Source organism: Panthera pardus, unplaced genomic scaffold, assembly GCF_024362965.1.
Source record: "Panthera pardus isolate Hobbes unplaced genomic scaffold, ASM2436296v1 HiC_scaffold_24, whole genome shotgun sequence".
Classification (NCBI taxonomy): domain Eukaryota; kingdom Metazoa; phylum Chordata; class Mammalia; order Carnivora; family Felidae; genus Panthera; species Panthera pardus.
In genome coordinates this window covers 110,413,521-110,435,833 of record NW_026526810.1, presented here as the reverse complement: position 1 = coordinate 110,435,833, position 22,313 = coordinate 110,413,521, and the positions used below count along the sequence as shown (strand labels likewise).

The window sequence follows — 22,313 nt, the reverse complement described above, 5'->3', positions numbered from 1 at the left end:
CAACCACCAAAAGTTATCAGGTCTGAAATGTCAAGAGTGCCGAGGTTGAGAGACCCTGGTGTAGCCCAACCAAAAGAAAGAGAGCAGTCCTGTGGGGCCCCGCTGTGTAGGGAAGGGGGTGCTGCCACCAGGCCTGCAGGTAGGAGTTGAAGAATGAAGGCCGCGGGCAGTGGGAACAGCAGTATCGCTGCAGAAAGGTGAGCGTCTTCTCCAAACTACAAGCCTCTGAGGGCCAGGCCTGCCTGGAATAGAGCCTTACCTGGACCACCTGATGTTTACGCTTTCTCCTGTCACCACGCATAGCAGCCTGGCCGTGTCACCCTCTGGCACCAGCATAGTAGAGGGCAGTTCTGTGATGGCCAGCTCCCCTAGGGCAAGGAGGAGGCATTGTCAGCCACCACACCAGTCCTGCCCCACCTGTGCCACCTGACCCTCAGGACTGCCACCTCACCCAGAACTCTGAGCTGGACCCATCTCTGGTCTCGGTCCTGCCCGTTGAAAGCGACACAGGCATAGAAGCCGCCATCTTCCAGAGCCACGTGGCTGATGACCAGAGAGCCATCGGGCTGCAGCTGGTGTCTAGAGACAAAGCACAGTCGGGTAGCTCCTCCCCCAAGGGGCTGGAAGAAATGGGGGTGGGGCAGGGTCTTCCTTTCCCCATAAAAGGCTGAGTGGCCCTTTCAGGGGGGTCTGAGCAAAGGGCCATCTAACCTTAGGCCCTGAGGTCCTCCAGATGCTGAGCTCTCTCGTTTACCTGAAGGTACCTGACTTTTAAGCCTGGCAATAAACCATTTCCAATCTCCAAATACAAAATAATTCTGGTTTGGGTTTCTAGTTCTTGCTGTGCTCATTCTGTAGACTCAAATCTCGGTTCTGCCACTTAGGAGCTGTATGGCGTGTTAAACTCCTGTGTGTAAAATGGGGATAAGATAGCACCTACCTCCACATGGCTCTCTTGAAGACTGTATGATAGAGAACAAGCCTCATACTCCTAATGGGCATGATACATGCTCATGCTGTTATGGTTACAGCCAGAAATGGGTCTGCCTCCATTCCTCCATTTTATCCCTCAGCCATCACCTCTCCTTAGCTAGCCTGTTACTTCTGTCCACTAACCACAGTGGAAAGACCCAGAAACCCAAATGTTGGTCTGCCCAAGGAGCCCTACCCCCAGCGGTATCCTCTCTCAAGAGCCCCTGGAGTCCTGCTCAGGACTGACCAGAGATGGCACCTGGCAGCTCCCTCCCCTGAGGCCTGCACAGGGTCAGGGGCTAAAGGCAGGACAGGAAGGGGAAGAGAGGAGCTGAACAAACCTGGGGGAGGAGAGGGGCTGCCCATCTCTTTGCCACTCAATGACTGGGGGTGGGAAGCCCTCAGCACGACAAGTCAACCAGATCCGCTGACCTGGATGGGCGTCCACCACCCTAGGCTGGTTCCTGTCCAGAAGCAGCCTGCAGAACAAGCACCCCACAGCCATGAGAGGGGGGACTCTGTCTGCACAAGCATCTGACCCCCTTCTCCCTCTCCAGCCACATTCAGCTTCCTAAGAAAGCTGCTCTGTGCTGGTCAGGACATCACCAATAGCTACCCGGGGCAGTCTAAAAGCCACCTCCAGCTTTCTCGCTTTCCCCATCCCCAACCACCACCCAAGAATCTCAACTCTGCTCCCCGCCCTGCACATCTGCTTTGAGATCCTGCACATCTGCCCTGCACAAGGCACTTTGACTTGGGCCCATCCAGCCCTCTGCAACCCCTCTACAAACTCCCATCAAGGCCATCTCAGGCTCTCCAGCTCCTGCTCTGCTTCCCTTCCCTCAGCTCCTGTGCCCTGGGCCATGGGCCAGTCTCAACTGTTTGGGGAAGGGAAGAGGGCTCCCTTTCCACCTCCCTAGTCCTTACCCGGCAGAGCCCTGTGACCCCACCCACTCTCCCTTCCTTTCACCACTGGGACCCCCATCGGCCCTGGCCCTCCAGTGGGGTAGGCTGAGAGCAGAATGGCGATGCTGCACTGTTACCTGGTCGTGGGCCGAATCTGCAAGGAGGAGACAGCCCCCAGGCCCCCCGCGTTCCCCACTAGGCTGGACTCCCGAGGACTGTGGCCCTGGGCTGGGTCCCTGGTCTGAGGGAAGTGCCTTGGCTCAGCCTCAGACAGCACGGCCACGTCACCCCCTGTCATGAGGCCAGGAGAAGGGGTGAGCTGTGGGGGGAATGCAGCGGAAGGAAGGAAGGGCCACGAGGCTGGCCAGGGACGTGTGGAAAAATGAGGGTCACAAGGGGGAAGACATCCACCTCAGCCCAACTGGAGCACGTGGTCCCTGCCAGCAGAAGGGGCCCCTCCAGCGTGGGAGCACCCTGGCTCAGGCCCTCCCAGCCAGCACCTCCCACCTGGGGCCATGACAATCCTCTGGGTGTGGGGTGGGGACGGAGACCTGTTCCGCTGGGCGTGGGGTGGGGACAGAGACCTGTGACACGAAGCTGGATCTTCTGAGAGTCACGGCCTGGCCTGCTGCTGCCACAGCTGTAGGTGCCAGTGTCCTCTGCCCGCAGGGGACTGATGACCAGGGAGCCATCGGGCTGCAGCTTGTGCCTGAATGAGGAGGACAGTGAGCCCAGGCCCCCTCAGGCCCCAGTGCTCCTACCAGAGTGCTCCTACCGTAACCCTGCCTGCACCCTCCCATCCCAGGGGAGATCACCTGTCAGAGGAGATGGGCCGCCCATCTTTCTGCCACCTGGCATGGGGCTCCGGGGAGGTGTCGTCTTGACAGAAGAGGCGCACTAAGTGCCCCAGGGCCGCCTGCACCAGGGCTGGCTCCGAGCCTGCCAAGCTGATCCTGGGAAGTGGGGGTGAGAATCTGCACTAACAACACAAGCGCCAGGGCCAGGGACTCCCCCTCCATCAGTGTCCCACCACAGAGAGCTCAGTGCCCATCCTGTCTCAGGCACCTTTGGGGTCACAGGGTCCCCTGGGAGGCCCAGCTCTAGAAGCCCGTGGCCTCAGGAATTCACTCCACCCCCACCCCGGCTCCCCACCATGCCCTTGGACGTAGCTACCTCAACCTGGTCCTGCAACAGCAGCAAGGGAGGTACAGAGCCCAGGGTGTGGAGAGGTCGGGAGAGAGAGCTCACACCAGATTCCCGTGTAGAACTAAACCACTGCTTGATCCCTTTGGAATTTCAGGTTTTACTTATTTGTTTCTATTCTCCCCAAAAGTCTCATTAATAGGACACGGTCCCAAGACTGTGGAACCCATACTAAATCTAAGAGAGAATATCACCATTTTGCAGATCAAGAAACTGAGGCTTGGAGAAGTTGGATGAGTTGCCAAAGGTCACGAAGCCTGCAAGCTTTTCCAACTAGACAGGCCCCGGGGCGTCCTGGCAAGATCAGACCCAGGCACCCACCATCTATTGGCAAAGGCCCCCCAGGCAAGACCATTGGAGGATTTGAGGTTAGGGATGGGGCGGGAGGATCTGCGGACCTCAGGGTTTGGGCTCCAATGGGCGCAGCTCCTGACTTGGAGAAGGTAGGCCTCACCTGTAGGAAGAGCTGTGGGAGGGCGCCGCTGGCCTCCCGGCATCTCCGCCCAGTCCATGGGCACTGGGCCCAAGCTCCTGGCCCAGGGGCCTCTCTCCAAAGGCCTGGGCGTGGCCCTCCTCTCCAGGCCCAGGCTCTCGGTCTCGCCACCGGAGGCCACCAGAAGGCAAGGGCCTCGTCTGGACTGTGGCCCCCGTCCTGTGCCCGCCGGCCTCTTGCTGGCCTCCAGGACCGCTGCCACCACCGTCTCTATGGGTGCTCTGGCCAGAGGCCCCAGGCTCAGGTCTGGGGGGCTCCTGTTGACGTCCCCGGCAGCTGCTCACGCACTCCTCTTCGGAGGCAAAGTTATTGCCGTTGCCATGGCACCCGCCATACCAGAAGCGGTTACACTGGCCCACGGAGGGGACGAAGTACCAGCGTGCGGCCCAGTCCATGCAGGAGCCGTGGGCACTGGGCAGCAGGCACCGCACAGGGTAGGCTGAGGGGGCAGGGAGGGGGCAGGGAGGGGGCAGGTCATCAGGCTGCAGATACTGCCCCGGCAGAGCCCTGCCAAGAAGTGCCCACCGCCCCCTCAGCCTCAGACGTGGGAGCCAGGCTCTTCCCAAGTTCACGGAGCAGGTCTACACCCCTGTCTGGGCCCCTGACCTGGCCCTGGAGACAGTCTGCTCACTGCCCAGACCTACCTGGGCTGGGATCACCAGCAGCCTCCGGGATCAGCCCGTCCACCTCCACCCACAGAACTAGAGTGCTCCAGAAGGTCAGGGCCATGAGCAACCTGGACTGGCTCCCTCAAGCCCCTCCCCATGCCTGACCCAGGTCCCTAGAGCACACACACGCACTGAGCTTGGCTTTGATGTACTTAGCTCGAGATAAGAACCCAGCCCTCAGCTCGCAGGGACATCTGTGAAGAGGCCCAGCCTCTGAACCCACCTCCAGCCCCCAGCCAGCCTGTTCTAACGGCCTACCTTCCCAGCACAGCCCTGCTCTGCCTCTCTACAGACACAGATGTGACTGCGGCTGGCCCCTGCGGGGGTCCCATCCAGGGACCAGCCTCCTGCAGACTCTGACCACCAGCCCATCTGGCTTTTGAGGTCCCCATGAGGGTCCCTGCCAGTGCCACCCACATATCCCATGCTCCAGTCTCAATGACCTCCCTCTAGGACTCATCCCAGGCAGGGTGGGGACATCCCTGTCCATCCGGGCTCTGAACACCCTATACTATCTCTGCCTCTGGAAGGGGCTGAGCCCCCATGGTGGGGGCGGGGCAGGACAAGCCTTCCTTGTCTGTGGGCGCCCTGCCTACAATTCTCCCCAACTCCCACAAGCAGTCAGATGGTTTCAAATGCAAACTGTTGGAAACAAGAACAATATGGCACTGTTCTCTGACCTGGCACCTAGCAGGTGATCAGTAAATATCTGTCAAAGAAATGAATGAATAACTGAGCTGGTAGGAAGATCTGGGTGGGGCTCTGTGGTGGTTAAGGGGGGCAAAGCGGGACCACAGCCTACTCACCAGGAAGGATGAAGGGGCATCCACTCACCATAGCCGGGCTGGCCCACACAGCCTTCCCCAAGAGGACCAGCAGCAGAGGCCACATTATCATAGCAACAGCCAAACCGGGAGCCCTGGCACTCACTGGGCTCCTTCTGCTGAGCCTGGGGCTGGTGGGCCTTGGGAGCCTGCGGAGGAAACCCAGACTGGGAAAGTTGGGAATAGGTCTGGCTCTTGGTGGGGACTCTAGGCTGCCTGGGGAAGGAGGACAGGAAGAGGGAGGGACAGAATTAGGGGTCCATGATGCAGTACCCCAGCCTCAGGGGAAGGTCAGATGAACCCCCCCTGCACACACACACCCCCACTCCAGCCTAGGCCCGTATCTGAAGCCCAAGTGCAGAGAATCTGGATCACAGTGGCATTGAGCAGGTGCGGGACTCCTGCCCACTCATGTGAACCAGACACTTACTGTGGAAGCCACTGCTCTCGACACCGGCCTTCTCCCGGTCTTATCACTGCCGTAAGATGCTGCACAGCCAGCTTGATGGGGCCCCTCAGCCACAGACACCCCATCAGGGCAGCACCCGTACCTAGACAAGCATCACACAGCGGTCTCATCACCACCCAACCCCTGATCCCCACCCTCACGGGACCCCCGAGCTTCCAGCATCCTGGAAACTGGGCTCTGAGGCTCCCTACGCTGGGAGCTGAGCAGTTGAGGATCCGAACGGGAGACACCGCGTCCTTCCACGTGGGGCATACCATTCTGCATGCCAAGCCACATCCACCAACCACTCAGTGGCAGCCAGGGACACAGCAGTAACACGATAAGCAGGGCCGTGTCTCATACCTGACGGTTCCTCACCTCCTACCCAAGGCGGAAACCCCTAACCGAGGAGAAAATTCACTAAGCCTGCACAAATCTTGGCTTCCCGGGTAGGTTTTACAAAATCGCAGCAGATGGGGGATGGGGCAAAAGAGGGGTGAGCAGAGCCCTCCTCCTGTTTCAGCTCTGTCAACCACAAGATGGGAAGGAAGGGGAAAGGGGAACACATCAGAGCGCCTTCTGTGTGCCAGGCACCCTGGGACGGTTCCATCCTCACGGCAACCCGGCCTGTAGCTGTCATTGTTCCCAGTCTCACAGAGGAAGCCAAGACCAAAGGAATAACTTGCCCTGATCACGCAGCACACAGCGGATAGATCGCCACCGGGCTGCTGGCCCCAAAGTCTGGGCTCTCAGCGCCCCAGCCCCGGAGAGACCGGTAGCCTGGTTTGGATCTGGAAGCTAGAATTCTATCCCACGTGCCTTCCCAGAGCCTCAGGCTACACCTCAACGGGCTGACTTCGGTAGCGAAAGCGGAAATTCTTACCCCCACTCTGCACATTAGGAAGGTCAGTGACAGGAAGCAGAGTCCCCAGGACTGCACAATCAGGGCAGCTGGGAGATAACACCTCGGAAGTCCCATCCCTGAGCTCTGCAAACCCCACCCCCTCTCTGCTCGGAGTCACTGCCCTGCCCATCAGATACCATCCCCCGGCCCCATCTCCCTTCTTTGACTTGGTGAAGAGGAAGAGGCACCTACCTGCTCTGCTGACATGAGGCCCCAGGACAGCCCTGCCACTGTGGCCCAAGAGATACAGTGTGGCCGTCAGGACAGCACCCATAGGGGCTGAGTCTGCAGTCGTGGGGTGCCAAGCCAGACTGTCTGTGTGGGGATTGCTGAAAAGAGGGGGCTGGGGCGGGCAGGTGGAGGCCCTGGGCTCCTGTGGGGTTTCCTTGGGCCAAGGGTTGCTCTTGACGGGCCCACCACTGGCCTCTGGAATCTAGAAAGAAGAGGAAGCAAAAGACACATGAGGTGTCCGCCTGGACACCTCTCCATCTATGTCCACACCAGACATACCTCTCCCCAGCCCCCCTAAACCACCTACCCCCCCCAACCTCCATCTCCAGGGCCCTGTGTTGGGGGCTTCCACTGAGCTTCTCACCTGAGGTGGGGGCCGCCTGAGGCCCCAGAGATATGCGAGGATCCCCGGGGCTGCTGTGCATGTCCTGCATGCTGGGGACACCTGCAGGGAGTGGGTGGTCAGGCCCACGCTGTGGCCATGCGTGGCCATGCTAACCACCACGTGGTCCCACCCCACCACTCAGGCAGCGCCTGGGGCACCCAGGACAGCAGAAGCGAGAACGAGCAGACCTGTGATTTCCTAAAACACCCTTCCCCTGTTTCTTTTTTTTTTTTTTTTTAATTTTAACATTTTTTATTTTTGAGACAGAGAGAGACAGAGCATGAATGGGGGAGGGGCAAAGAGAGAGGGAGACACAGAATCGGAAGCAGGCTCCAGGCTCTGAGCCATCAGCCCAGAGCCTGACGCGGGGCTCGAACTCACGGACCGCGAGATCGTGACCTGAGCTGAAGTCGGACACTCAACCGACTGAGCCACCCAGGCGCCCCACCCTTCCCCTGTTTCAAGAGTCTTTAGTCCTAGAAAACACTAATGTTACATGTTGCGCAAAAAGAAAAGCCAGATATAAAATTAGCATCGTCGTTTGATCCCAACTACATAAAACAAAGCAATGATACTTTTAGATTGAACTGATGAAAAGACAAACAATCCAATTAAAAAATGGGCAAAGTGGGGCACCTGGCTGGCTCAGTTGGTAGAGCAGCCAACTCTTTTTTTTTTTTTTTTCAACGTTTTTTATTTATTTTGGGGACAGAGAGAGACAGAGCATGAACGGGGGAGGGGCAGAGAGAGAGGGAGACACAGAATCGGAAACAGGCTCCAGGCTCCGAGCCATCAGCCCAGAGCCTGATGCGGGGCTCGAACTCACGGACCGCGAGATCGTGACCTGGCTGAAGTCGGACGCTTAACCAACTGCGCCACCCAGGCGCCCCTAGAGCAGCAAACTCTTGATCTCAGGGTCGTGAGTTTGAGCCCTGCGCTGGGTGTGGAGATGACTTTAAAATCTTAAAGGGGTGCCTAGGTGGCTCAGTCCGTTAAGCATCCTACTCTTGATCTCTGCTCAGGTCACAATCCCAGTTTTTGAGTTCGAACCCCACATCAGGCTTTGCACTGATGGTGCAGAGCCTGCTTGGGATTCTGTCTCTCCTCCTCTCTGCTTCCCCCCACCCCCCCCCCCGCTTGTGCACCTGCTCACTCTCTCTCTCTCTCAAAATAAATGAACTTTTAAAAAACGAAAATCTTAAAAAAAATAATTTTAAAAATGGGCAAAGAACTTGAACAGACATTTCTCCAAAGAAAATCTACAAATGGCCAATAAGCACACGAAAAGATGTTCAACATCATCGGTCATTACAGAAATGCAAATCAAAGCCACAGTGAGATACTCCTTCACACCCACTAGCATGGCGGTCATCAAAAAGGCTGAAGTAAGAAATGTCAGTGAGGATGTGGGTGAACCGGAACCCTCAGGCACCGCGGGTGGAAATGTAAATTGGTGCAGCCACCATGGAAACAGTTTGGCAATTCCTCCAAAAGTTAAACATAGAATTATCATAGAGCCTAGCACTTTCTAAGGCATACACCCAAGAGAAATGAAAACACATGTCCACACGGAAACTTACGCATGAGCATTTATAGTAGTCTTATCTGTTAGGGCCAAAAGATGGAAACAACCCAAATATACATCCATAGAAGAATGAATAAGCAGGTTGTGGCATATCCATGGAATTGTTATCAGCCATAAGAAAGAGGTCGTGCTGATGTGTGCTCCAGCCTGGATGAACCTTAAAAACATTCTGCTGCCTGGGTGGCTCAGTCGGTTAAGCATCTGACTCTTGATTTCAGCTCAGGTCCTCATGACCTCACAGTCACGGGATCGAACCCCGTGTGTGTGTGTCGGGGGGGGGGGGGGGGGAGCCTGCTTAAGATTCTCTCTCCCCCTCTCTTTGTGCCCTTTCCCCCACACCACACTCTCTTCTCTCTCAAAATTATAAAATTGAGAAAAATAAAAACATCCTGCTGAGTGAAAGGTAGGCACGAAAGGTGTATTATTCCTTTTATACAATACATCCAGAACAGGCAAATCCATAGAGACAGAAAGCAGATCAGCTTACCAGGGAAGGCAGTTAGGGTTAACGGGGAGTGATTACTTAAGGGGTACAGCAGGGTGCTTTTATGGGTGATGAAATATTTTAAAACTAGAGGAGAGCGGGTGATCGTACAACGTTGTGAGTACACAGCACCAAAGCATACACTTTGCAACGGTTAACCGGTTAACGGTATGTTACGTAAATTTCACCTCAATAAAAAAATTCTATATTAAAAACACTTGTTTCAAAAAAAACCACAATTTGATTGACAGATGAAGGGATGGGAGTAAATCATGAAAAAGCACATATAACAAAATAGCAGTTATAGAATTTAAGTGTGGGTACATGGCTGCTTGCTATACAGTTCTTCAACTATTCTGTATGTTTAAAATTCTTCACCAGCCTTCCTCAAAAAATTAAAAATAGGCCCCTGGGTGGCTCAGTCCATTAAGCGTCCAACTTCGGCTCAGATCATGATCTCACAGTTCATGAGTTTGAGCCCCACATCGGGTCCTGTGCTGTCAGCCCAGAGCCTGGAGCCTGCTTCAGATTCTGTATCTCTCTCTCTCTCTCTCTCTCTCTCTGACCCTTCTTTGCTTGCGTGCTCTCTCTCTCAAAAATAAAGCTTTTTAAGAAATTAAAAGTAGAATTACCACATGACCCCCAGTAATTCTACTACCATTTACCCAAAGAATACAAAAACACTAATTCAAAAAGATGTATGTATCTCTATGTCTATTGCAGCATTATTTACAGTAGCCAAGATTTGGAAGCAACCTAAGTGTCCATCGACTGATGAATGGATAACGAAGATGTACATATGCACAGTGGAATATTACTCAGCCATAAAAAGAACGAAATCTTGCCATTTGCAACAGCATGGATGGATCTAGAGAGTATAATGCTAAGCAAAATAAAAGAAAGACAAATACTCTAGGATTTCACTCATATGTGGAATTTAAGAAACAAATGAACAAAGAAAAAAGAGAAAGAAACAGACTTGTAACCACGGAGAACTGATAGCTGCCAGAGGGGCAGCGCGTGGGGGGTGGGGGAAATAGGTTAAGGAGATTAAGAGCACATTTACCACGATGAGCACTGAGTACAGAATTGTTGAATCACTACATTGTATACCTCGAACTAATATAATACCGTATGTTAAATATACTGGAATTAAACAAACAACCAGGCCTGTCTTCCTGAGCAGATGAGGGTCTGCTCAGAAACATGAGAGATTTTTTTCACCATCTTATTGTCCAACTTGGCAACAAACTTACGAAAAATCATGAATTATACCATTCCCGTGGGTGAATTTTATGGTATATACTTAACCACTTCAGAGTCATCAAAAAGATTTTTTGTCATAAACTGGAGAAAACCACAAAAGGCTGAGTCAGTATGAACAGGAATTTTTTTTTTTATGATGCATAACAGCACTCACCCCAAAATGCTCCTGGTGAAAGGTTCTGAGCACTTCGTGTGGGGGGAGGGGGGTGTGTGTGGGTGGGGGGGGGGGTGTGGTGGCAGGATGGGAGTGGGGGACTTCCTTCTATTTATCTGTGTGTTTCAAATTTTCCACAATACGCATATTACCACATAATGGAACAAAGTTACAAAAACTAAGTGAAAATTCCATCTCCACAAGGACTAGCTCTTGCCAGCCCCCAGGGAATATTCAAAAAATACTTTAGGGCCGGAAGACCCTAGCAGATACGCAGTAAAATCTGTTTTCGTTTCATGGCCTCTCCCACCCAGGCCGAACCCCGGGAGAAGGCAGACTCACACTCTCTCCCCAGTTCCGTCATCTCCTGCGGGCACCCCCAGAACCGCACTCACAGTCCCCAGCCAGCAGGCCCCTCTGTCAGCTCAACTTGAAAGGCACCTTTCTGCCCAGCCCACCCTGCCCCGGCTTCCCCTCTTCTCTTCCACCTTGCACGCTTAACTTGGAGTCCGGGGCCCCTTCCCACGCACCACGTGGGCCCCAGGCTCTGCTGGGCAAGTGCCTGGCCCTTCCTGTTCAGGGGCCCTGTGAGCGCTTGCATTTCTGCAGCCTGCTCCCCGCCAGGGTCCTGCTCCCACAGGCTCCACTTCAGACTGTCCTCCTAAATAGCTTTCACGGGGTCACTATCAAGCTGCAAAGCTTTCAATGGCTCCCCTGGGCCTATCGGACAAATTTTTTTTTTTAATTTTTTTTTTTAACGTTTATTTATTTTTGAGACAGAGAGAGACAGAGCATGAACAGGGGAGGGTCAGAGAGAGAGGGGGACACAGAATCTGTAATAGGCTCTAGGCTCTGAGCAGTCAGCACAGAGCCCGACACGGGGCTCAAACTCACGGACAGTGAGATCGTGACCTGAGCCGAAGTCGGACACTTAACCGACTGAGCCACCCAGGCGCCCCCCTATCGGACAAATTTAATCGGCAGTCCAGGCCTGAGGTCCCCAGCCCTAAGAGCCCCACCTACCCCGGACAGACCTCCTGCCACCACCCCCGCACCCTGGCTGAGGGCTGGCTCTGGGGCCCTACTGGCCTCAGGCAGAGCTAGCTACTGAGCACTTGGAATGTGACCAGAGTGACGGAGAAACTGAGTTTTACATTTATTCTAATTAGAATTAACTTAGTTTTACACTTAAAAACCGATGCTCGATTCACTTAGTGGAAAATGCTTCACTATGTTTGGAACAACTTCAGTATGTGAGTCTACTCTTCCAACTGTACATTTTATGAAATCTAAATATAGATCAAGTACGCCAGTGAAATTTTAGCAACTGAATTAAGATATGCTGTCTGAGTGATGCACGGAATTTAGAAGATTTATTTTTTTTTATACTTGTGAAAAAAAGAATGTAAAATATCCTGCCATTTTTTATATTGCTTACATGTTAAAAATATTTAATTGCGTTAAATAAAACATTATTTAAAAAAAAATTTTAATGTTTATTTTTGAGGGGGAGAGACAGAGCGACAGAGCACAAGCAGGGGAGGGGCAGAGAGAGAGAGGGAGACACAGAATCCGAAGCAGGCTCCAGGCTCTGAGCTGTCAGCACAGAGCCCGTTGCGGGGCTCGAACCCATGAACTACAAGATCATGACCTGAACCGAAGTCGAACGCTTAACCGACTGAGCCACCCAGGGGCCCCCCGCCAAACACTATTTAAATTAAGGAAATTTTTAAGTAATCTTTATACCTGACAACATGGGGCTTAACCCACTACCTTGAGATTGAGTCACATGCTCTACTGACAGAGCCAGCCAGGCACCCTGAACAAAACATTATTTAATACAAATTCACCTGTTTCTTTCTACTTTCTTAAGTTTATTTATTTTGAGAGAGAGAGAAAGCGAGCGAGCAGGGGCGCACAAGAGGGGGAGGGGCAAAGAGAGAGAGAATGGGAGAGAGACAGAATCCCAAGCAGGCTCTGCACCATCAGCGCAATGTGGGGCTCGAACTCATGAACTCTGATATCATGACCCAAGCTGAGATCAACAGTCAGACGCCCAACCAACTGTGCCACCCAGGCGCCCCTTCTTTCTACTTTTTAAATGCGATTCTTAGAACATTTTAAGTAACAGATGTGGCTTGCCCTCTATTTCTGCCAGCAAGTGCTGCTCTAGAAAGAGAAGGAGGAGAGGCTTCCGCAGGACTCCCCTGGGCACACCAGTTAGCACCGCAGCGTTAGTAACGGTACCTACACCCCAGAAGCCACCTAAGTTCTAACTTCCCGCCCATCACGGACCTCCGTCGAGAAGTCAGGAGATGAGAAAACGTTCACACACCAAATGGCTGTGAGGGGGGAAAGCATGCACAAAACCCCACACACAAAACAAGGAAACACACTCGATTCATCCCACTAACGCATGGGATCGAGGCGATCCCACTTGTCTATATGCTGCTTTCCTAATATCTTCCAATTTTCTACAACGAACACAGATTATTTTTATAAAAGTAGCAATGAAGGTTATTTCTTTTGCACTTCAGCCTGGCCTGAAACGCTTTCTGTTTCCTTCCTTTCTACCTATGTGAATGCCTCTCTGGGGCAGGCTCAGGGCCACCTCTTCCAGGAAGGTGTCAGTGGTTCCAGGGGGCTGGACTCAGAGGAGCTGGAGGGCCCTCCTGCTCATGCACCACAAAGGCCAGGCCAGGCCGAGGCACCCCAGGAGCCTGGCCCAGGGGCCCCCACACGGCCTCACCACCACTGCTTCCGACCCTTTGCTTATCAAGCTCTGTGTGTTCAGGCACAGTGCCAAGTTACCATCGTTAAGAAAAGCACCCTTATTAACCCCATTGTACAGGTGGGCAAATTGAGAATCAGAGAGGAGAGGCACTCACCCAGAGCCACGTGGCTGGTCAGCAACAGAGAGTAGCGACTTAAACTCAGGTTAGCTGCTAACTCCAAACAACTTGCTCTTAGTCACCGTGGCAGGGGCCTCCCTTGGAGGTCTACGATCGTGGCTCACGAGGCCCTCACCACTAGCACGTCAGGGCCAAACACACCTTCCTACGGTATCAGGAGCCCGCCACCCACACTCCCCTCCTCCCAGCTGAGCCCCAACCCACATTCTTCCTCAATATCCCGTCCTCACACCGAGCAAGTGCCGGCCTCTGGGCGCTTTGTCCTGCAGCTCCTCGTACCTGGGACATCTTTCCCAGTCAGGATGGGGGTGAGGGGAAGGGGAAGACAAGGGCAGGAGCAGCGTGTGAGGACAAGCTCTCCTGGACCACCTCCCTCCTCTGTACTCAATCACGCAGTCATTCGATGATAAACATTTACCGAGTACCCACCTTGTGCTAAGTTCTGGGGGGCAGGGGTATAAACGGGAATAAGGAAGCCAGTAGGCCTGACAAGCCGTATGCAATCACTGCGGCACAAGGAAATAATCCCAAGAGTGACAGCAGTTACGTGGGCTTTGGGGGGTGGGATGGGGACACGGCCTCAGATGGGGAAACCGGGCTGATCACGGGGCTGCACAGAGTTAGAGGCTGCAGGCGGCAAAGCCTTCAGCAGACAGAGATGCAGGAGCCCCGCCGGTGCCCGGGTGGCACTTAGGAAGCGCTGGCTGGTTCGTGGTGGGGAAAGAGGTCAGGCCAGGCACACTCCACACCCCCTCCACCCCCACCCCGTCCTCACCTGGAGGAAGGTGGCAGGGCTGTGTGTTACAGGACTCCACCTCCCCAGGCTTGGACTGCGCCAGGCTCCCACAGCGGCTGGGCGGCCCGAGGGCACAGACGACCTGGCGACGCCGAGTGCCCGAGCTGCAGCTCTTGGAGCACTGGGGCCCGCGGGGTAGGCGTGCAAACAGAAGGAGAGAGACCCTGAGGCTGTGGGTCCCCACAAGGAAGGGAGGGGGAACACGCCCGGTAATGCAGGTCAGACCCAAGCATGGTCAAGTGTCCGGCCACCTGTCAGAGACCCAAGGGGCCGGGATTGGGCAGCAGCTACGGAAGCGAAGGAAGCAAGTGCTCACTAGACCCCAGGCGCCCACATGCCAGGCCTGGTCGCTGACGGGGGGACAGTCTTCATGCGCGCAGGACTCAGAGACGGGGGGGCGGTCCTCCAAGGAGCACGCTGTCGCCTGGAGCAGAGACCCCTCGTCGCCCCGGCAAGTGACACTCCGCTTCCGGATCCCGGCACCACAGCTGACAGAACACTGTAAGGACCAGGCTGTCAGCAGGAGCTCGCCCTCGCCCGGAGGAGCCATGCCAGGGCAGACAGCTGGAGGCGCACCTGCCGGCACGGAGGGTGGACAGCACTCTACTGCCCACGTCCGGTTCCCGGGCTCAGGGAGGCTGAGTCACTCTTCTGAGGACACACAGCCTACACCAGGGCTGCTGACACCAAGCTTAGGTACCTTTTCCACATCCCCTCGTTCGAAAGTTGGACATATGTACGTGCCGGAAGCAGCTGACCAGCAGCCCCAGACAGTGCCAGCTCCTCCCTCGCCCCCAAACAATGGGCTCAGCTGCTTCTTTGTGCCGAGGCAAAGCCTTTCCCACCCTGCCTGGGATCCTGGAGAAGGAGGAAGAGTCCAAGAAGCTCCTCCTAGCCCCCGCCTTGGCCACAGCTCCCAAGACCGCCTAGCAGGTCACTTTACCTCCCCAGATCTATTTCCCCAGCAGAGGAGAAGCCTCCCAGTCAGACTCTGCTGCCGCCCAGGCCCCCAAGGCCCAGCACCTGATTTCCTCCCCTCCCTCCACCCCCACCCCAGCCCCTTCTAGGCAGGGGCCTCACCTCTCCCCAGGGCTCCGCGCTCCAGGATGCACAGCGCTGCAGGTTGCAAGGCCGCATGGTGGGGGGCTTCCCGGGCAGGCCTGCACACTCGGCCTCCTCAGTGGCCTCCTGGACGCCAGCCCCATCGGACAAGACGCAGTAGACAGAGCGGGACTGGGAGCCGCCGCCACAGGAGGCTGAGCAGAGCGACCAGGGCCCCGTCTTCCAGCTGGCAGGGAGCAGGAATCCGGTCAGGCTGGCCCAGCAGCAGGAGCCGGAGCCCAGGCCCAAGCTGGCACCGGCTGTCACACGCAGAGTGGACTGGGGATCCCCCAACCTGGCCCCAATCTAGGCCTGACAGGTGCAAGGGGGAGGGGAGGCAGAAAGCTCTGCACCAAAGGCCAAGCCCTCCACTTGCCATCTCCCACCACTGAGCACTGGTCCCTACAGCACGGAGCCTAGCTGCCCGTTTTAGCTTTCCTGTCCTCACTCAATCCCCCTTTCTCCTTCTCACCAGGTGCCCTGTCATCCCCAGCCAGACTCCATTGCCATTGCATCTGACCTTAGCTGGGGCATCTCCCAGAGGGGCCGTGCTCACCCACTCGTGGAGTGGTACCGCCCGGCCCTGCGGCACAAGGACCAGAGGAAAGGGCAGCCCCGAGTGCACCATGCAAAGCCAAGCCCACCACCATCCCGAGAGGCCAGCTGCCACCAAGGCCATGAGAGTGGAAGGACTGCACCAACGTGGCAGGGAGCCTGTGGCCTGCAGATTACCTGTTCCTGCAGGCACGCTGGGCCCCAGCAAGGTGCCACGCTCTGGGCTGGTGCAGGTAAGAGGTCCTTGGTGCGTGAACAAAGGCATGGCTGATGCCCACAGGCCCTCTGGCCCGATCCCTGGCCCACTTCTTGGCATCTGCCAAGTCCCCTGCTGGCTCAGACAGGGCCTCCAGTACCTTTCCCTACTCTCCCACCACCGGCCTGGACATTCTGAGCACTGGGCACACATGAATGGACAGAACAGCCCTGGATCTCATGCCCGTGCCCCTCTACTGCTTTCCCCCCATGGCAGCTGCCTCTGCCCCACTCTGGCCACAGCTGTAGGGAGACCTGGACCAACCCAACTGTTTGTTCAAGTGGCCTAGAGACCACACTGCCTTCCTATCCAAGGGCCCGGGCCCCACCGTGGGTGGAGGGGGCTGGCAGAGGCCTCACCGCTTGGTCTGCGGACAGGGGTGAGTGCTGCAGGGGCGGTGGTCAGTCGGCCGCAGCTGGGGCTGGCACATGTGGTCAGGGTAGACCTCGTTGTCAGTGGTGCAGAACACTGGGCGGGACTGGTGACCTGTAGAGGCCCGGCCATCGCGGGCAGGGGCGGGGTCAGTCAGCCTCCACCAAACGCATTCTCTGGGCTGGGCATCATTCTGGACACACCCCAAGTGTCATCTTGATTCTCAGCTGACCCCCTGGGATACGTGCCGTCGTCATCTCCAATTTACAGATGAGGAAACTGAGGTTTGAGGAGTATGATCTGCTGGTGATGGAACCCTACTACGATGCATGGCCATCGACTCCGAGCCCAGCCTCCGCTGCCACCTTGGGGAAGCCTCCTTTGGTTCTCTTAGCTTAGAAGTGGGGGGCCCTTCATGGAGTCCCCAACCCCTGGGTTTCCTCCAGGTGACCCCCAAGACATGCAAATGTCCCACGTACGTGTCCATCTCCCCGGGGCTGCCCTCACCTCCACCGCACTCGGTGCTGCAGTCACTCCACGAGCCGTGGCTCCAGTGGAAGCCGGGCCGGGGGCTGCCCAGGGGCAGGTGGTACTCGTAGCTCACGCCTGGGTTGGGCTCCTGGCTGAGGAGCTGTGCGGGAGGGTCCTCACTGAGGCCTGCCCCCAGTGGGATCCCTCCTCATCAGCAGACCAGTGGCCCCCACCTCGCCTCTCGGGGAGCAGGTGGCCCCGCTCCCTGGCAGTCCCTCACCTCAATGACTAGGGGCTCTGAGGTGGGGCCGCGAGCCAGGAGCCGCTCAGGCGCCAGGTCCCCCTCGGCCCCTCGCTCGTAGTACAGGACAGTGTTGGCCACAGGCAGGGCCCAGGCACCCCCGATGGTCCAGTGCCCGTTGAGGTAGTATTCGCCACGGATGCTCTTCACCGCTGCGCAGAGGTGAGCCGCCCGGTCAGCAGCTGGGGCAGGACCCACCGCCCTGCCACAGCCCAGACTCACCCCAGACCACTCACCCAGGAAGTTCCTGCTGGCGGCCACCTCCTCCACCCGGATGCTGGTAGCCCCCGAGGGAATTATGAGGATCTGGTTGTAGCCTGCAGGGGCAAGAATACTCTGGGCCCACCCACACCACAGCAGCACAGATGGGGTTGGGGACAGGCAGGGCTGGGCAGCTTGGGGAAGAGTCCTCCAGAAGGGAAAGTGGCCCCGCAAAGGCAAGAAGGGTCAGCAGGCTTGGGCGCCCAAACTGACTGGGGATGGGGGGGTAGGAAATGGGGACCGTGGGGGAGGGTTGAGCAGGGGCATCCAGCTGGTGGGAGTGTGAGATCACACTTGCCAGATTGGACCCTCCCAGTGCCATGAGGGTTACTCGGATGGAATGGAAGACAGGAGAGGAAGGGACAGGCAACACACCCTCGTCTCAACGGCCTATGGGCCCCCAGAGAACCCCCACCTCTGCTGAGGTCATTGGCATCAAAGGTGCCTGTGACGGGGGTAGCAGGTGGTGCCGTCACCCCCACACTGCAGACACTTGTCCTCCTCCTTTGATGAGTCTAGGTTGTGGTCACAGCCAACGGCCTACCGGGCAGAGGAGGAGATGAAAAAGACCAGAGGGAGTCACAGATACACCAGGATCCAAACGCTGGTCGCTGGTCAGATCAGGGAAGAGCAGTGAGTACTCATCAGCCATTGAGGCCGAGTAAGCACTGGATGTAGCCTGTGGCCGGCCATCTACTTCTTCTGCCGGCTCAGCACCTGTCTCCCCTCCTCTGGCAACAACACCTCATTTCCCATAGTGTGGACAGAGCCCCCCAACGGTGGGTGTGGGCAAATCAGCAGGTTCTACGCCTTGCTCAAAGAGAGTGGTTCACGGGACGCCCCGAGCCAAGACAAATCAGAGGGAGCCCCAGCTCACTGGAACTCCTGGAAAGAGGGCACCATCTCCAACCAGAGGTTAGAGCTGCTGGTGGCCAGGTACACACCTCACGTTTCCAGCAGTCTCATCCAGGCACCTGAAGTCGCCAGCCCATCCCCCGATGGCTTCCCCCCCCCCCCACCCCTTTGTCAGTTTTAGTTGGGCTTCTGTAACTTGCCACCCAGAGGGTTGCTCTTATCACGGTGCTCAAGTTTTCAAAGGGCAAAGGTAAAAAGGTCCTAGGGCATCTACAATGCAAAGACACCTTAGAAGCTGGTCATGGTAAGACATCAAGCTCATGAGAGCCATTGGCTCTGCTGGTGTGGGGCAGGGGACATCCTGCAATAAGCCTGAGTGGGGCCCCAGGCTGAGTAACAGGGGTGTGGGGGTGGGGGGGGATAGGCAGGGGGACAGCCTTCAATAAGCCCAAGGCCAGGATGGGCAGCATGGGGGGGGGGGGGAGCAGGTGGGAGGTGGGCAGGGGCGCAACTCACCCGGCAGCTGCCCTCCACACACACGTCCCGTTTGCCAGGCTCGCAGGGCGTCCCGTCCACGACAGCCTCCCTGTGCTTGTAGTAGAAGTTCTCCCCCTTGGGAATGCAGTTCAGTTCACACTTGTTCGGGGCTGAGCAGGCAAAGGGAAAAGCTGAGACCCCGGGCAAGCACCAAGTCCTACCCTAGGAACAGGGAAGCATGGGCAGGGGCCAGAATCACACAGATGGCAGAGAGAGAAAGCCCTTGCAGCTGTTCCCCCAGTGGCTCAGAACCCCGCCCCACCCCAGGGAGAAGGGACGGCCACAAAACTGCTGCATTCCTGGGGATCAAGTTGAAGAAAAACCCCAAGATAAAGAAAAAGCCAGCCACTTGAAGAGGTCTACCTCATCCTTATAGACAAGCCCATGTGTTAACAGTCAGCTATTCTAAGGAAATTAATTCATAGAATACTATGCACGTTGACTTTGCTATAAAGAATTACAAGGACTACGCGGGTAACGTGCGAAGATGCTTATAACACACGATGCAAAATGGTGCTATGTAATAACTATAAATGCGTAAATGTATACAGGGAAAATAATGTGAAAAATGCTAAAATGGAATGCTAGACCAATCCTGTGAAACACCAAAGAAGGCATCCCTTGCATGACCCTTTCTAACCTTTCCTCTGTGTTCCAATTTTTTTCTTTTTAAAAATTTTTGTAAACATTTGAGAGAGACACAAAGGGAGACAGAGAATCCCAAGCAGGCTCCACGCTGTCAGCACGGAGCCTGCTGCAAGGCTCGAACTCACAAACCGCAAGACCACAGCCTGAGCTGAAATCAAGAGTTGAACGCTTAACCGACTGAGCCACCCAGGTGCCCCCTTATTTTTCTATAATACGGATACATTTAAATTATCCAGGCAGAGCAAAGAATGTCAACAGCCTCCCCTGGGGCCACTCCTCTAGCCAAGACCCTCTTCCCCATCCCTTGGTACACACAGGATATAAATGCTCATTGATTCGGAATCCAGAGTACCATACTTCCCAGGAGTCATTTGCAATGGGCAGTGAAAACTAACACTCAGAAGGATTAGCCTAAGGAATCTTCTGACGCCTCTATAATGTTTTAATTACGTACAAGTGTTTTTTCTGAAACCGTATTGCTCTAAAAATTAACCACTCTCCTCAAAGCTCTTCAGAGCAAGCCCTTGGGGGCCAGAGATCCTGAGTAAATGGACTCTTGCCATACCAAGCCCCTTGTAGCCCCAGCCTGCAGTTGGCCCAAACATGGACCCACCCTACCAGCACTCCTCCTCCCCAAGGCTTCTGTGCACCTTGAGGAATACTTCTGGAGCAGGCCAAACAAAGCCGGGCTTCACATGGCAAGGGCGTGGCCTTCATGGCTTTGTTTGAAAAACAGAGATGGAAAAAAGGATGGAGAGACCTCAAAATGACCCCGGCTGTTGTGCTGCAGTGGGCACACGCCAGGAGAACGGTGGCACCGTAAGGTTGTTGTTGTTTAACGTATTTGACAGAGCATCTGTAAAATGGTGGTAGGAATTGTGCAATGTAAGATCAATGTACGGAGGAGATCCCAAACAGGTGGGGCGCAGTGCAGAGCAAGGCGGGGAACAGCAGCAGGGGCACCGGGGCGGAGGACCGCCACTTACCCCCGTAGTAGGGCAGCCATTTGTAACGCTTTCCCTGGAAGTCCTGGCCGTCGAACTGGGCACACTGCTCAGCCCGGAAGTCCCTGGCACCGGTGGGGCAGCTCTGCGGGGGGCCAGCAGGGAAGGGAGGGGCAGGTGGGCGCTTCCTCCCTCCCCCCCCACATCTCCTTGCTGCTTGGCACAGCTCCAGAGCACCTCCTTGCTGGGGCTTTGGGCTGCTGGAGGGGAGCCTGTCATTTGCGGTGTGGGGTGAGGAAGGGGCTTCCCGCAGCCCAGGCTGTGCACCAGTGGGAGGACGCCCCGGGGACTGGGAGGTCAGCCGGGTAGAGGGTCCCAGAGCTTTACCTCAGTGTGGCAAGAACGGTGGCTCCGGACAGGGCCCACGCAGCTGGAGCCTCCGTCTGTCCTGAGGATGAGAACACCGCACCGGGAAGGTCCGGACCCCGCCAACCAACACCCCCTCCTCCTCCTGGGGCTCCCCCGCAGGCCCCGCTGGACAGAGGAGGGATGCCTGTGCACGCACAGGTTCCCCCAGGTAGGTGTAATGAGCCCCGAGTTTATACTTGGAAGAAGCTGGACTCAGCAGCCTATTCTGGACTTTCTCTAACTCGGGGCTACTCGGCCTCTTAAAGCAGATTTCCAAAGAAGACCCGAATTCTGCCTTTGGAGATAAAATAAGACGGAATATATGCACATCTGGTAAGGTTATTCTGCCATTTAAGGTGTATATGAGCATAAGGTGCTTAGAATAATAGCTCATGTCTCTTCCTCTTCACGCAAGGTTCTCAGGAATAGTGAGGTAACCCACCAACAGGCAAAGGGTCACCCCCTTGCTTTGTGCCCCACCCGCCATGGCACAGAGTGCAGGGCACATAGGCGCTTGATCCCTCACTTATTAAAGTGGGAGACACGTATACTTAAAGAGGCTGCAGGTGGAGAAAATGCACAGGTTAGCAATTGTTGAAGATCGTTCAGTAATTCACCAAGAATTTACTGCACCTGCCACCTGAAGCATTAGGAACTAGAGACTCAGGCACGTGAGGCAGGCCTGTCTCTAGTTCCCCTGAAATCAGGTTGATTGTTGGAATCAGAGTGTACGTATGTGGGAAATGGACTTGATTCCAAATATTCCACCGATGCTGCTCCCAGAGCAAACCTATTGCTCAGGACCAGCGGACTCCCCGACCAGCCTGCCCCCTGCCCTCTTCTAACAGGCTGGCCCCGGCTCTGGGGCCTACCTCTGGGAGTAGCAGGGGCGCTCCCGGAAGCTGATGCCCCCTCCGCAGGTCCGGCTGCAGGGGCCCCAGCTGCCCCAGGGGCCCCAGAGGTCACTCTGCCGCCTCACCTTGGGAGCCTGGAGGAAAAGACACGCAGAGGAGTGTGAGTCACTCAGCCCCCCACAAGGGCACTGGGGCTCCCCAGAGGACCCTTGCCTAAAAACATTCCCCGATCTCACCTTGGGAGCCAGGCCCTTCAAGGACTCGGCAAGAACACCAGGCACCCCGAACATTCATTACAGAACTCGCCAGCTTTCACCATAAGGGGCCAAAAGCCCTACTGCAAGCATGCCCTGGCCTCCTGTGCCCAGCACCCACGAAGCAGACATCCACTTGCCCGGCAGATGGGAGGGAGGGACCAAGCCTGCCAGATCTTAGAGCCGGGCTACCTACCCCTCCACACTGTCTCCCCGAGGAACGAAAGCACATTTGGCTTCAGCCACGGGCAGCACAGGCATGTTT

At 55.9% G+C, this 22,313-nt stretch overlaps 1 protein-coding gene across 1 annotated transcript in view; it reads right to left on the bottom strand.

The window, feature by feature from the left end:
* PAPLN (papilin, proteoglycan like sulfated glycoprotein) overlaps nucleotides 1–22,313 on the bottom strand; it is a 35,973-nt gene that overhangs the window by 8,547 nt on the left and 5,113 nt on the right. Inside the window, 24 exon segments of the mRNA XM_019427052.2 lie at nucleotides 260–368; nucleotides 452–579; nucleotides 1,314–1,451; nucleotides 2,016–2,169; nucleotides 2,463–2,587; nucleotides 2,694–2,831; nucleotides 3,536–4,013; nucleotides 5,077–5,215; nucleotides 5,497–5,617; nucleotides 6,611–6,851; nucleotides 7,014–7,094; nucleotides 14,211–14,352; nucleotides 14,548–14,730; nucleotides 15,312–15,519; nucleotides 16,503–16,629; nucleotides 17,023–17,146; nucleotides 17,267–17,439; nucleotides 17,524–17,604; nucleotides 17,964–18,003; nucleotides 18,005–18,088; nucleotides 18,920–19,050; nucleotides 20,575–20,677; nucleotides 20,920–20,980; nucleotides 21,813–21,928. Coding sequence (XP_019282597.2) covers nucleotides 260–368; nucleotides 452–579; nucleotides 1,314–1,451; nucleotides 2,016–2,169; nucleotides 2,463–2,587; nucleotides 2,694–2,831; nucleotides 3,536–4,013; nucleotides 5,077–5,215; nucleotides 5,497–5,617; nucleotides 6,611–6,851; nucleotides 7,014–7,094; nucleotides 14,211–14,352; nucleotides 14,548–14,730; nucleotides 15,312–15,519; nucleotides 16,503–16,629; nucleotides 17,023–17,146; nucleotides 17,267–17,439; nucleotides 17,524–17,604; nucleotides 17,964–18,003; nucleotides 18,005–18,088; nucleotides 18,920–19,050; nucleotides 20,575–20,677; nucleotides 20,920–20,980; nucleotides 21,813–21,928 — 3,425 coding nt within the window.